The following is a 15474-nucleotide window of genomic DNA, read 5'->3' as shown; positions in this document are numbered from 1 at the left end:
GAAGTGTTGTCTGGAAATGTTCTTGAAGATAGATGTTTGTACAAGTGGGATTGTGATGAGATTGAATGTTAAGATGGAATTTCCTGTAAACTTGTGTGACGAAAGGAATGTTCAAATCAGTGTGAATGGTTTGATTGATGACGTAGAAAGGAGCGTTTACTATGGAGCGAAGAAGTGCAGACTGCAAGGCCCTGGGATCCTTTGCAGATTTGAGAGTTTGGTTGAACCCCACAGTTCGATGCCATTAGTCCAGACTGGCTTTAATATTCTTACATATATAAGTAAGTCTTTTGTTGTCTAGAGTGAGTTTTGATTTGTTGTCTAAATAGTCTTTTCAGTTGTCGGAAGCGCCTGCTAAGTTCTGTTCTCCTTAAGTCAAGTATGAGGGTTCCATGTAAGTCTTGGAAAAATCTTAAAAAAGAAAACTTTAAAACAGTAACGGAACCAAGCAACATGCTATTTTGTATGTACGTTCTTGTTTGCTCAGATATGTATGGGATCACTTTAAAGAACGAATCCAAGTTAAAGTTAATTTGATCTTTCTAAGTGAATCAGATTTCTCTTAGTATATTTTGTAGTCTTTTGTAAAGTTGTCCAATTCAGCGTAGATTTGCTCAATAAAGACTATAATTTGAAAAATTGTCTTCACGCATAAATACTACGTCATTGGCTGCCATTAATTTCCTTTTTTTGTTTCCAACAAAAATGAATTGAAAGAACCAAAATATCATTTATATAATGATGATGACGATTTTCAGATCCCCCCCAACCACCACAATCACTCTCACCCCTTCCCCCACCACCAATCAACAATCCAATAAAAAATTGTATATATTTACTTTTCAAATTATCTATTCATTTGACGAACAATAAACTTACACAACAATTTATCTGTATAGTTCTCATCACTCGAACAAAGATACATTTCTTTAATTATGTAATCTACTTTTTATTTGTTTCAATTTAAGACAGAAAAACGGTTAAGACACATTTTCTTAGGAAAAACCAAAAAAAAAAACTTCATTGAAAATAAAGCTCCGGAAATGAAACGTTAATTAACAAGCGCGATAATTAAATCAATTTGAAAAACGTTACTTTTTCACATTCCCCAATTAAATGAAAATATACAATATGCCTAAATAGAACTCGAAACTAAAAAAAATAAAATAGAATAAAATAAACTCTTGTTATTCGAAGTTCTTTTTCAACTAATAAATTGTTTTTGAAATTCAAACGTTTTGAGTTATATTTAATCAATCAAACAACAATTTAGAAGAAATTTATCCAATCCTATATCGCAGACGTACCTTTAATGGAATTTTGGTTTCCGTATTTTGGTGTAGTATTATATATTTACTATACAATGTTTGAATAAAATCGCGATAGCCATTTGTGGAAAAAAAGTACTAAAATACGAAAAAATTCTACTGTGTGACGTGGCATTTCCGGTCTGCCGATTTTTCATTAAAATTTGGAAATTCGGTCTCATATTTGATTCATATTAATACTATTTATGCGGCAAGCAAATACAATAAACAGTAATGGCGCTTTAGAGGACAACCTAACGAACAGCCCCCCCCCCCTTAAACGAATTATCCTTAATGAGAAGGGTCCTTAAATGAATTATCCTTACAGAGAAGGGTCCTAAAACGAATTATCCTTACAGAGAAGGGTCCTTAAACGAATTATCCCTAAAGAGAAGGGTACTTAAATGAATTATCCTTACAGATAAGGGTCCTAAAACGAATTATCCTTAAAGAGAAGGGTCCTAAAACGAATTATCCTTAAAAAGAAGGGTCCTAAAACGAATTATCCTTAAAGAGAGGGGTCCTTAAATGAATTATCCTTACAAAAAGGGTCCTTAAACGAATTTTCCTTAAAGAGGAGGGTCCTTAAACGAATTATCCTTAAAGAGAGGGGTCCTTAAACGAATTATCCTTAAATAGAAAGGGTCTTTAAACGAATTATCCTTAAAGAGGATGGTCCTTAAACGAATTATCCTGAAAGAGAGGGGTCCTTAAACGAATTATCCTTAAAGAGAAGGGTCCTTAAACGAATAATCCTTAAAGAGAAGGGTCCTTAAACGAATTATCCTTAAAGAGAAAGGGTACTTAAACGAATTATCCTTAAAGAGAAGGGTCCTTAAACGAATTATCCTTAAAGAGAAAGGGTCCTTAAATGAATTATCCTTAAAGAGAAAGGGTCCTTAAACGAATTATCCTTATAGAGAAAGGGTCCTTAAACGGATTATCCTTAAAGAGAAAGGGTACTTAAACGAATTATCCTTAAAGAAAAGGGTCCTTAAACGAATTATCCTTAAAGAGGATGGTCCTTAAACGAATTATCCTTAAAGAGAGGGGTCCTTAAACGAATTATCCTTAAAGAGAAGGGTCATTAAACGAATTATCCTGGAAAAAATATCTAACAGAAAATAATTTGGTAGATTCTGTGGCAAAATATCCGCAGCTAGAAGTAACTCCCAAGCTCAGACTAAGGAATAAACGAAATATATAGGGCACCACGCGTAGTTTAAAGTTTCGGAATTTTTTGGAAGGGCATTTGAGCTCCCTCAGAGAATGTCTTTGTCAGTTGGAGATCTAAACTTGGAAAGGAGGAACTGAGATTTCATGAAGGGGGTGATCATTCACAAGTATGTTCCTTGGAGAGCTAGGCTATCTCTACCAGGTGGTTATGGGGTAAGTTGTGTGTGTCCCTCTCCTGAGCAAAAAATTAGGGAAGAATTTGGCAACATTGTGTGGTTATTCCCACCTTTCTGCTCCCTGTACTTTGTGATTTCCATAGAGGGTTTCGAAAGTTGAATTAGATAATTAAAAAGATTGATCTATTAATTTATTTTGCAACAGAGAATTTCAGGTCCTTTGTTTACACCTTATTAGAGCTTTTAAATCGTAGTTGTTTGGAGGCCACTCCCTATTCAAATCAACAAAGTGTAGTTGTGCTCAATAAAGACTACAATTATTAAAAAAGTCCCTACGCATTCATATTATGTCATTGGTTGCCTTTTTTTCTTTTTAAATGCTTCCTCAAAATGAATTGGAAGAACCAAAATGAAGAATCAGACGATAGAGAAGCCCCCCCCCAGAAGAACTCTAAATCCAATTTTCATTAAAAAACATTCCAGTACACTATGAGTACTATCTGTTCACAAATTTCTAAAGAAAATCGTTGAACTATTTGGAGGAAATCTCGGAAAATTGGAAAACCTCTTTAACAAAGTGGTATTTCTGATTGGAGGGGAGGGCTTTTGATCGCTATGGTACAATCTGGAGACTCCTGATTGGCGACACTTGGAGATTCGAATGGATGGAAGTATATAGTTACAGTTTCCTTTTCTTTCTTGGCATTACAGTCTATAGAGAGCCTTGGCTGATGCCGAGACGTATTTAAAGTTTAGCAGGGTTGTCGGCCCAACGCCTAACTACTGAAAAAATTGGGAAACTTTGATTTAAAGGGTTTGCTCCCTTTGCTGAAGTTATCTCCAAAGGGAAGGGTAGCCCTTCGGTGTGTAGTGCATCTCTACTTTGGTCTCCTTGTTTACGTGAATGTAGTGTAAGTGCATTGTGTCCCTATTGTACAGTGAAAGTGCATGGTGGGACTGTGCTAGGAACCCGTGGGCTTGCAACACCCAAGGAAGCTGTAAGCAACTGCGGATCAGCTTTCTGCGATTTTTTTTGTTTTTTTTTGTTGAGACACACACATTTACCGACCATTTGCAAAGAAAAAATCAGACTCAGAGGACCTTAAAATGAATATTTAGAGGTAAAAACAGGAAGTGGAAATTTGTCTGGAACGCCATGCTTATTGTCAGGATCGCAATGCTTACTCCACTAAGAGAAAGTAATATAACGAATACTTATAACCCTCCCTACCACCACTTACAAGTCTTAAGCACTGGAAAAGACTTCATCATTCATACTTAGCCACCAAAAAAACCAAAATCATTCAATCAATAAACTTAGTAAAGTCAATGACGATAATGAAAATAAACTTCGCCGTTTCAGAGATTTTATTACACATCAGTAAAACATAAATATGAAATTATACCGCAGTGGGAGGTAAAATATTGATTAAGAAATTATTAATATTTTATTAAAGGCGACACTAATGCCATCATAAAGCTATATTTTTATTACACTTCCCTACTTATTGTAAAATGTAATTTTCAAGACCTTGCAAATGGGTGTGCAATGTATTGGTCTATTACTGCAGCTGTACTTAGATCTTAAGAGAAGGTGTAGATGATTACTAAATGCAGCTTTTTTTTTACTTAAGGTTAACCGGACTCAAAGATCATTGTTTAAAGTGCAATCAGAAAGAACCGGAAACATTAATTCACCTGTTGATCAGCTGCCCAGTCTATGAAAGTTTCAGAATCCCACACCATATAAATAAATATAATAACCCTAAAGAAGAATTTTGTAAATTACTTAATAATTTTGAAGACGCAATTTTTAATTATTTAAAAAAAGTTTTTGAAATTAAGATCTTACACTTTACAAAGTTTATAAAGTGTACATGAACTTGGAACTCCTTTGTAACAGATACACCGTATCTTTATACAAATAAAGTTTGAATTGATTGATTGTTAACCGAACTCATGTTCATTCGGAAGGATTTTATTAATTTATTTTTAGAGGAATATAGTGCCACAAACGTAGATCTATCACTGATATGTACTAGATGAAATCCTGCAGCATACCCTCTTCCAAGATATCTGAACGGGCTCAGAATCTAGGGTGAATTTTAGGGAGAATGTATTCTGTACCAACATTCCCAGTAGCTATCCAGGCTTCCAAATCTTCCTTGAATGAAGAAGACCTGAATAGTCTGGTCCAGGAGGAGTATTGAAATAATGTCCATCTTCCCAAAGAATCTACACTAATAACACCTTCAGGTCGTATCCGTAGGGAAAGCCTAATCTTACTCAGACCAGAGTCTATTTCAAACCATTTCCTGTATAAGTTGCCCAGAGTGGAAAATAACGACTGTTTTTTTCATTTTCATACTGAATCCAGCTGGAGGAGAAAAGCTGCCACCACTGGCAATACTCTCTATAGAATTGGTCTCGAGGTAAGTAGTCATGAGGTTAATAGCGTCTTAAACGATGTGTTGAACAATCTGGAAACAAGGTAGAGGCTAGATATTGTACCAGGTGCTTTGTACATGAAAAGAAGAGAGTCGAAGAGAACTTTACTATTTTTAGGTTTTGATTCTTCAGCTACTTTTGTGATCTTGAGGTCGCCCTGTGAAGTATTTTCGATTGACATGAACGGATTTATTTGAGAATTTAAGTTTGATGGAACCCATAGTTCCAAATCCTTAAGTCCAGATCGGTTTAAGTAGGTTGTTGGTATATTAGTCGTTTGTCTCTACCTATTAGTGGTAGAAGTAATTTGACCCGTCGGTTAAGTCAAAATCTTTTCCAGTCTAGAGTGCAGGAGTACCAAATTATGCAACAAAATTTTTTCTTAAAATAAATACAATAAATAAAAAACCCTTTAAATAAAAGATTTGTCGTAACTTGAAAACTTGTTAGTTATGCCAGTAGTTTAAAGTACGAGGGTCGTTTGAAAAGTCCGTGCAAAGTCAGAGAGATAGCACCACTGGCGCGTATCGAGGTTATGTTTAGTTAGTAGCATCTCTTGGAAGAACACACACCAAGTTTCAGCCAGACCGGTCTATTTCTTTGTGTTTGGCATTCGTTTGAATCGAGGAAGTCGAGTGATTTTCAAAAAATGGACGAAAAAGAATTTCGTGTGTTGATTAAACACTACTTTATGAAAGGCAAAACGCCTCAGGAGAAGCTTGATAAACATTATGGTGACTCTGCACCATCGATTAGAACAGTTTATAAGTGGTTTCAAAATTTTCGGAGTGGCCATATGGGCACAAGTGACGCTGAACGTTCTGGACGCCCTGTTGAGGTTACTACTCCAGAAATCATTGATAAAATCCATGATATGGTGATGGATGACAGAAGAGTGAAGGTGCGTGAGATTGCTAGTGCTGTGGGCATCTCGAATGAACGGGTACATAATATTTTGCATCAACATTTGGACATGACAAAGCTATCCGCAAGATGGGTGCCGCGATTGCTCACGCTTGACCAAAAACGAAATCGTGTGAAGTGTTGCAAGGACGGTTTGCAGCTGTTCCAGAAGAATCCGCAGGACTTTAAGCGTCGTTTCGTCACTGTGGATGAAACATGGATACATCACTACACTGCTGAGACCAAAGAACAATGTAAACAATGGGTTACCAAGGGGGAATCTGCGCCAAAAAAGGCGAAGACCGTTCCTTCGGCCGGAAAGATTATGGCGACTGTCTTTTGGGATTCGCAAGGAATAATCCTCATCGACTATCTGGAAAAGGGTAAAACTATTACAGGTGCATATTATTCATCGTTATTGGACCGTTTGAAAACCGAGCTGCAAGAAAAACGCCCACGATTGGCCCACAAAAAAGTCCTTTTCCATCACGACAACGCACCAGCTCACACCTCAGCAGTTGTGGTCGCAAAATTAATGGAAATAGGGTTCCAACTCGTTTCACATCCCCCCTATTCTCCAGACTTGGCTCCCTCGGACTACTATTTGTTCCCCAATATGAAGAAATGGCTGGCGGGAAAAAGATTTTATTCAAACGAGGAGGTGATTGCAGAAACGAATGGCTATTTTTCAGACTTGGACAAATCCTATTATTCGGAAGGGATCAACAAACTAGAGCAGCGTTGGACGAAGTGTATAAGCCTAAAAGGAGACTATGTTGAAAAATAAAAAAGGTTTACCCCAAAAAAGTAAGTAGTTTTTATTTTTGCACGGACTTTTCAAACGACCCTCGTACAACGGAAATGTTCAGAATAATAGTTTACGTGAGGCAACCTTTTTAAGCATAATTTGAGAGGGAACTACGGATTCGAACACAAAAAGAAGCCAATTTCTCATGGTTTGAACATAAATTTTTCTTCAAACAGACACATTTCGAAACATATTTAATATAGGATCATTGACAAGAACCCAAGAACTTTTTCTTATCTCTAACTGTAAGAGAAATAATGTAAGATTACACAAATTATGGTCAATAGAAAAATCATGCGCATTGGTCACGTCAGATTTCAATTATTCCCAAAAGTAATAAATAATTTTACAACTTTTTTGGTATTAATTACAAGTGGTGTTACACAATTAAAATTAACATTTTAACAAATAAGAAAGGGTTATTGGTCGAATGAAATATTTAAAGAAATTTAAAAAAAAAATTGAGTGATATTAATATTATTTTCTATAAAAAAAAAACTCGAAATGCATTGGACGCGATCTGTGGAACAGCGGTGAATAATCGAAAGGAAGTCAGGGTCGACAAGTTCATGGGGAATGTACGTATTTGTATCTCTTAGCGTATGAATAATGAAATGGGTATATTATTCATTTTACAGACTATTAACTCGATTTTTTTTGAAGCAATTTTTTGATGCGGTTATTCTATTTATTTATTTTTATATAAAATGATTTCCGGATATTCACGAAAAAAAAAAAACACATTTAAAAAGGAAGTACGTTCATTGTCTCCCTGAAGAATTCATGTTTTACGAGTATATATACAGGTTGTTCATTTTAAGACGGCTCAAATGCATTTCATGCTTAAACGGTTAATCTGAGCAAAAAATTGGTAGAGGAAAAATTTGTTGCCTGTCACCTCTAGTTACAGAATATGTGGCTTGATTTTAGATTCCTGCCTGCGTACGCGGCTGACGCGCGACCAAAAGTGAAGGTTCGCAGTTGACCCCCATTTTCATATACACACTTTTAAAGAGTATAAAAAGTTATAAAAGAAACCGGAAACCGCAATTCGATATCTACAAAATTAAAGGTGCTAGACCGTTTCAAAATCTGGTATTTATTAATCATATTTCAATTTTTTAACTTATTATCAAAGAGAAATGAAAGCACGCGATAGGTCATTTTTATGTATTTTTTCATCCCCTTTCTACTAAAAATATTGCCAAGGCAGTAAAGCTAGTATTTTACTTAATATCGGGAAATAAGGGGTTTTATATATATGTATATATATTTCATATTTCAAGATATATCCTTCAGAATTCAGGTCAGTCTATCTCCTCTCGTAGCTCTCCAGTTAACCAGACTAACAGACAAACAGATAAACACTATTCTGTCCACACTTTTCACAAGATGATCAAATAAATATTCACTTAATTAAGAAAAGAGTTTAATACACAGTAATTAAAATGTAAATGTTAATTGCTTTTCTACTTCATTCATTAGGCAATTACAATTTCCTAAACTAATTACAATAGTATAAGCGAGCAATATTATTATCATGAATGAAAGTTACTTGTGTACTTGTAAATGAGTTCATTAATTGGTAGGTAATTACAAAATTAATGAATATATTCTCAAAATTACTCAATTAATTAATATTATAATCATAGTTCACAAAGAAAATTTTTTTTACGTAATTCATAGAGTGATCTAGTTTCTATTAATATTATAACAATTTTTTTTGTTCTGTTCGTTCTATTTTAAATTCAAATTAGATGTTTTTGTAATGGGCTAACATTACAAATAGAATAATTTGTTTAATTAATGAGTTGGTGAGTTTATAAATAGGGGTTTTGCGAAAGAACTATCAAATAATTGCATCAGGTGATTTTTTTTATGAAATTGTGTTTTAACTCTTAGATTAACTAGGCTGTGATTATTTAGTCATTTCATTACATATTTACAAACCTTTAATCTTACATATTTTATGAATGACATAGTCTGAATAGACTACTATTCAAAATATTTAATTTATTTTGAGGGCTGTACATACTCGTAGAATTTGGAAAGAAATAAAAAATTTTGGGGGGTGAACTAACAGGTTTTTCCTTTACCACCATTTACGTCATTAAATTTTCTTTAAAATAGGTATTTTTCCAGGAAAACCACAAAGTTTAAAATGTGGGGGGGGAGAGAGAGTAGAATTCGATTGAAGTGGTGGCTTCGCCCCCCTCAGAAAATTACTCTTAATGAGCACGCTATCTGGGGCGGTATTAAGTCATGCCCCACGGGACTGGAGTAAAGAAAAGTAAAGTAAACGCCTATTTTTTCAGGCGGAGCTTAACGTCCAACTACTATTTACTAGGTGTTGCGGACGAAGGCGACTAGCAAACATACTTTACTATTTCTCATTTAACCATTAAATAAAATCCAAGGCCTAAGACCGGGAATCGAACCCAGTACCACAATGCATATTAGCTTCGCAGGTCTCCACGGGACAGGATTAAAAGTAAAATATGCTCAATCTGTCACCTGTTCACCAGACTGGTGTAGTGGGAGGCGTTTTCAGAACATTTTGTGAGCGTATTTGTGGGGAGCGAAAGGACGACTATGGTTGTATCCCTGGATCTTTTACCAGGCAAATTTCTAAGGCAAGAATACGAACCGAGCCGAGATTGTACAGCACAGAGTGACGGTAACCAGAAAGAAGCCTCAAAGGTATCTGGTCATCCACTCACAGAGTATGTATCCTAAGTTTTTGAAGGAAGGACATCAGGTCCACTCTAAGAAAGAATGCGGTAAAGAAAAACAGACATTGGAGCAGCATATTTACCCTTTATCCTGATCCCAATCTGCCGTGGCTCTTTTCTCGGCCTGAAGCTTTCCCAGAGGATGTGTGTACACCCTGACTAATCAGGTGGATTCCTCAAAACTGTCGATCGTTCCGATCTCGGATGGTTTCCAGGAGTTGAAATTTGGTGTATTACCCTTTCAGTAAGGGATCCTTAGAAGAATATGTGGGGGAAGATGTTGGATCTAGAGGAAGGAAGCCTGAGGCACTAAGGAGGCCAGATATCCAATATCTATGCAGAACCATAGCAGAGGATCCCTATAAAGAAGACAACTCTTATCCTGACGCGAGAGAGATCACAAAATTTACGAGTATATCAGCAAAGAGTGTTCATAGTCCTGCTTTTTTTTGATGAAGGAGTTTACTGAGGATTATGGAAGATATCTCAAGGAAGGGAAGTAGATTCTAGTTATTGACATGTCCCACTTCTGGGGACGGATTGTGCCGTGGGCTACCACTATCAAGGATCTTGGGAGTATTACTGGATCGTGGGCTGACTTAGGCGCCACTGTAGCCGAGCGGGTTAATAGGCGAGACCTGCAAAGCTAATATGCATTGCGGTACTTGGTTCGATTCCCGGTCTTGGCCTTGGATTTTATTTAATGGTTAAATGATAAATTGTAAAGTACGTTTGCTAGTCGCCTCCGTCCACCGACACCTAATTTGGTAGTTGGACGTTAAGCCCCGCCTGAAAAAATAGGCGATTACTTTACTTTACTTTTACTTTCGTGGGCTGACCTTTAACCCCCACATAAAGGACAGAGTTTCAATAAAGGTAAGGCAGCCATTCGAGTGTTATTCCCGCTGTTCTGCAGGGACTCTAATCTAAACTGTCCCTGAGAGAATAAACTCCTGCTGTATAAGGTAGTGGTTAGGCCCATGTTACTTTATGCTTGACCCTCCTGGAGTCTGACGTGTCGATCCAACATCGCCTCGCTGCAGATCATTCAAAATAAATTCCTCAGGCTTGTGACAACTTCCCCCCGCTACAGACCGTATTATAGACTTACACTCTAACACCAACATGGACTATGCAGAACACTACATCAAGTACCTCGCTACTGGTTTCTTCAGTAAGTGTGAATCAACCACAGTAAGTGTCACAACCACCTATGCAGGCAAATAGGGAACTATAGTGCACAGGCACACAGGAGAGTTAAGGACTCCCTGAGGTAGAACTTTCCTATCAGCTGAGGATTTTTTTGCCTCATTATTCAACTTTATGTTTTATATTTTGTACAATTTTTTGTAATTATTATGCTGGAGGTTATAGTATTGGTACTGGCACTCCATTGTACATACACTGGGCCAAAAAAGTCTGTGAACACTAACCTAAATTTTATTACTTTTATTATTAACTTATTAGAAACTTCTTTTATTTTCAAATGAAATATACTATTCGATAGAGAGAAACCAGAGTTTTCATTTTATATTCAATCTTTTATTTTTGTTCAGCAGGAATATCACAATTAAATGTTTAACAAAACAACACCCCAAACGAATGCAAAAAAAGTCTGTGAACACTTTGCAGAAATAAATCATTCTTACACATTGTACGTGAATTATAAATTTTAAAAACTTGTAGGACCTCCTATGTTCCTAATCACTTCCAACAAGCGAGCTTTCATCGATCCTAATAATTTTGTGGTCGTCAATGTTGGAATTTTATCCCACTCTTCTAAAATAGCGTTTTTTAGTTGTTCACGGTTTCTTATTCCTCGTTTATTTATTTCGCGGCTGATTTCATCCCACAAATGTTCTATTGGGTTAAGGTCTGGCAATTGTGGAGGGGTGTTTAGGCGCCAGAGTGTATTATTTAAAAGCCATTCCCGAGTTTTTAGTGCGGTATGTTTCGGGTCATTGTCTTGTTGGAAGACAAACGTTCCCTCCAACCCTAATTTTTTTGAATTTTTTTTTAAATTGCGTCTTAATATATCCACATACACATATTGGTCCATCATACCATTAATTAGATCTAACTTGCCCACTCCTTTAGCACTCATGCGCCCCACACCAGAATGTTGCCTCCCCCATGCTTAAAAGTAGGCTTCATATTTTTCATTTTCGTAGCTTCATTTCTTTTTCGCCACACTTTTTGTCGTCAATCAGACCCACATACATTGAATTTCGACTCATCTGAAAAGATTACGGTTTCCCAGAAACTAGAAGGCTTAGAAACACATTCTTTCGCGAAATCCAATCGGCGGTTACTATTTATTTTATTGATTAAAGGTTTTTTCCTCGGGACTCGACCGCAATAATCGTATTCATGTAATTTATTTCTAATTGTCTGTGGTGTTACGCTTACACATAACCACTTGATAATTCTTGACTGATTTTTTGAGCGCTTGTCCTGGGTTCTTCTCGAACAGACTTCAGAATTTACCGTTTATGAAAGGAATTAAGTTTTGGTGGCCGTCCACTGCGTGGCCTACTAATCACATTTCCGTACTTTTTAATTATATTATGCACCGTTGAAGGGTTTTTTTGAACTATCTTCCCTATTTCTCGAATACTTTTTCTTTCATTTCGCAACGTCACAATAAGTTCTCGAATTGGTCTGGGAACTTCCATATTAGTGGTTAAATATGTACTAATTAGATTATTTATTCACAAAACTGACTGTAGTGGTTTCTACAATACAATAGAGAACTTTGAAACTTTATTCAATCGTTTTTCTGTTTGTTATCTTAATGTTTTTACATAGTTATACAGCTGTTCACAGACTTTTTTTGCATTCGTTTGGGGTGTTGTTTTGTTAAACATTTAATTGTGATATTCCTGCTGAACAAAAATAAAAGATTGAATATAAAATGAAAAACTCTGGTTTCTCTCTATCGAATAGTATATTTCATTTGAAAATAAAAGAAGTTTCTAATAAGATAATAATAAAAGTAATAAAATTTAGGTTAGTGTTCACAGACTTTTTTGGCCCAGTGTATGTATTTATTTTCATGTACGTAATAAACAAAAATAATTCTTTCATTCATTCATAGATTGTAGTAAGTCGACAAGAATTAGCCGCAAGGCAGAGAACTTTATTCTATATTGTCTGGAGTTCCTTGATGTTACACCCAAAAATTCACGCACCAGACAAAGCTTGGCGTAACAATTACAAAATATTAAAGTTCATCGAGTTCGAAACAGATCATCCCTACCTTGTTTGCAAAATGAGATACAGCAAAAAACAAAATATTAGAAGCTAAAAATATTAAATAAATGAATAAAACTAAACTTACGTGGTTTCATTTTATTCCAAGAGTAGACTTGATAGGTGACATCTTTGAAGGCTATATTGACTGGCGGTCGTCGCGGGAAATGATCTAAATTGACTTTAGCTTTAAAGCCATCTTCTTCAACATGGCCTTTCATATTTTTTTTAAAATTAAAATCAACCACAAGACGAAATTACACGACCCGAGTGAAGCTTTTTAAAGATTAATTTCTCTTTTTTGCAATAAACAAACTCTCTTTTACAACTAACACGTCGGTAGGCGTTGCTTTATTTTCGTCTCAGAATTATCACTCTTCCTTCCTGCAGAACATCCCCTGCAAACAGACAGACAAAAAAATTAATTAATTAAAATTTAATTATTAAATTACGTGACTAAGGGGGGTAACTACCCATTGGCAGTTCTCCACACAAGAGATTTGCTGGCTTTAGCCCCAAACATTCAGCCGAGCAAATCACGAGACTATTCGGAAGTTTAAGACGACTAAAAAGATCATCAGGAATTGTTCAGGATGAGAAGCGATAGACTAAAGAGATACCTGATGTGCAGGTAAGATGTTGTGGAATTTGTTCAAAAAGTTAAACTTCCGAATTAGTTAAACATATTCAATTCTAACTAATATTAGTTTCTAAAACCTAATTTGGTAGTTGGACGTAAAGCCAGCCTAAAAAAATTAGGACTTTACTCTTTATAGTTTCTGGAACTGTACATCAACTTGAAAAGATACTTAACAGGGATGCTGAACACCAAAAAGTGCCCTAAAACTGATATTCATAGTTATAGAGCTAGATTATATTTGTAATGTAATTTTTACCAAAATATAATTAAAAACACAATTTAGATCTTTATATATTAGCTTCATTTACTGTAATAATCTTTTTTTTATTTATTTTTTAATATTCTATTGGAATTTGCAACTGCAACAACTGTTGCAGCAAGCAACTGTGATAAAGATAAAACAATAACATGAATACAGATCACGGAGAAGGCATCCAGTAGTGTCACTCCATTATCGAGAATCTAGGCGCCACGGTAGCCGAGCGGATAGAGGCGAGACCTGCAAAGCTAATATGCATTGTGGTACAGGATTCGATTCCCGTTCTAGGTCTTGGATTTTTATTTAATGGTTAAATGAGAAATAGTAAAGTACGTTTGCTAGTCGCCTCCGTCCACCGACACCTAATTGGTAGGTGGACGTTAAGCCTCGCCTGAAAAAATATCGTGAATCTAGTACTACACCGCTCTTATGAGGTGAGTAGATCGCGTGGCCATCTTCTCTTCAATCTTCTTGGAGGATTACCTGGTAATGTGGAGGAAGATAGGTGACAATAATCTTAATACGAGGGTCGTTTGAAAAGTCCGCGCAAAGTCAAGAGAGATAGCACTTCTGGCGCGTATCGAGGTTACGTTTAGTTAGTAGCATCTCTTGGAAGAACACACACCAAGATTTAGCCAGATCGGTCAATTTCTTTGTGTTTGGCATTCGTTTGAATCGAGGATGTCGAGTGATTTTCAAAAAATGGACGAAAAGGAATTTCGTGTGTTGATTAAACACTACTTTATGAAAGGCAAAACGCCTGAGGAGACTAAAGAGAAGCTTGATAAACATTATGGTGACTCTGCACCTTCGATTAGAACAGTTTATAAGTGGTTTCAAAATTTTCGGAGTGGCCATATGGGCACAAGTGACGCTGAACGTTCTGGACGCCCTGTTGAGGTTACTACTCCAGAAATCATTGATAAAATCCATGATATGGTGATGGATGACAGAAGAGTGAAAGGTGCGTGAGATTGCTAGTGCTGTGGGCATCTCGAATGAACGGGTACATAATATTTTGCATCAACATTTGGACATGACAAAGCTATCCATCCGCAAGATGGGTGCCGCGATTGCTCACGCTTGACCAAAAACGAAAGTGTTGCAAGGACGGTTTGCAGCTGTTCCAGAAGAATCCGCAGGACTTTAAGCGTCGTTTCGTCACTGTGGATGAAACATGAATACATCACTACACTCCTGAGTCCAAAGAACAATCTAAACAATGGGTTACCAAGGGGGAATCTGCGCCAAAAAAAGGCGAAGACCGTTCCTTCGGCCGGAAAGATTTTGGCGACTGTCTTTTGGGATTCGCAAGGAATAATCCTTATCGACTATCTGGAAAAGGGTAAAACTTTTACAGGTGCATATTATTCATCGTTATTGGACCGTTTGAAAACCGAGCTGCAAGAAAAACGCCCACGATTGGCCCACAAAAAAGTCCTTTTCCATCACGACAACGCACCAGCTCATACCTCAGCAGTTGTGGTCGCAAAATTAATGGAAATAGGGTTCCAACTCGTTTCACATCCCCTCTATTCTCCAGACTTGGCTCCCTCGGACTACTATTTGTTCCCCAATATGAAGAAATGGCTGGCGGGAAAAAGATTTTATTCAAACGAGGAGGTGATTGCAGAAACGAATGGCTATTTTTCAGACTTGGACAAATCCTATTATTCGGAAGGGATCAACAAACTAGAGCAGCGTTGGACGAAGTGAATAAGCCTAAAAGGAGACTATGTTGAAAAATAAAAAAGGTTTACCCCAAAAAATTAA

General features: G+C 36.4%; 1 protein-coding gene across 3 annotated transcripts in view; it reads right to left on the bottom strand.

Moving 5' to 3' along the window:
* LOC141456999 (ATP-binding cassette sub-family G member 1-like) overlaps positions 1 to 15474 on the bottom strand; it is a 204931-nt gene that overhangs the window by 95796 nt on the left and 93661 nt on the right. For all 3 annotated transcript variants that reach the window (XM_074133454.1, XM_074133457.1, XM_074133455.1), the window contains one exon: positions 12891 to 13200. In XM_074133454.1, coding sequence (XP_073989555.1) covers positions 12891 to 13023 — 133 coding nt within the window. In that variant the 5' untranslated portion in view covers positions 13024 to 13200. The remainder of the gene's footprint in view (positions 1 to 12890; positions 13201 to 15474) is intronic.

Source organism: Rhodnius prolixus, unplaced genomic scaffold (genome assembly GCF_049639745.1).
Source record: "Rhodnius prolixus isolate KJV_2025 unplaced genomic scaffold, Rpr scaffold_10, whole genome shotgun sequence".
Classification (NCBI taxonomy): Eukaryota; Metazoa; Arthropoda; class Insecta; order Hemiptera; family Reduviidae; genus Rhodnius; species Rhodnius prolixus.
The sequence above is the reverse complement of the archived record's forward strand: the minus strand, read 5'-3'. Positions and strand labels throughout refer to the sequence as shown.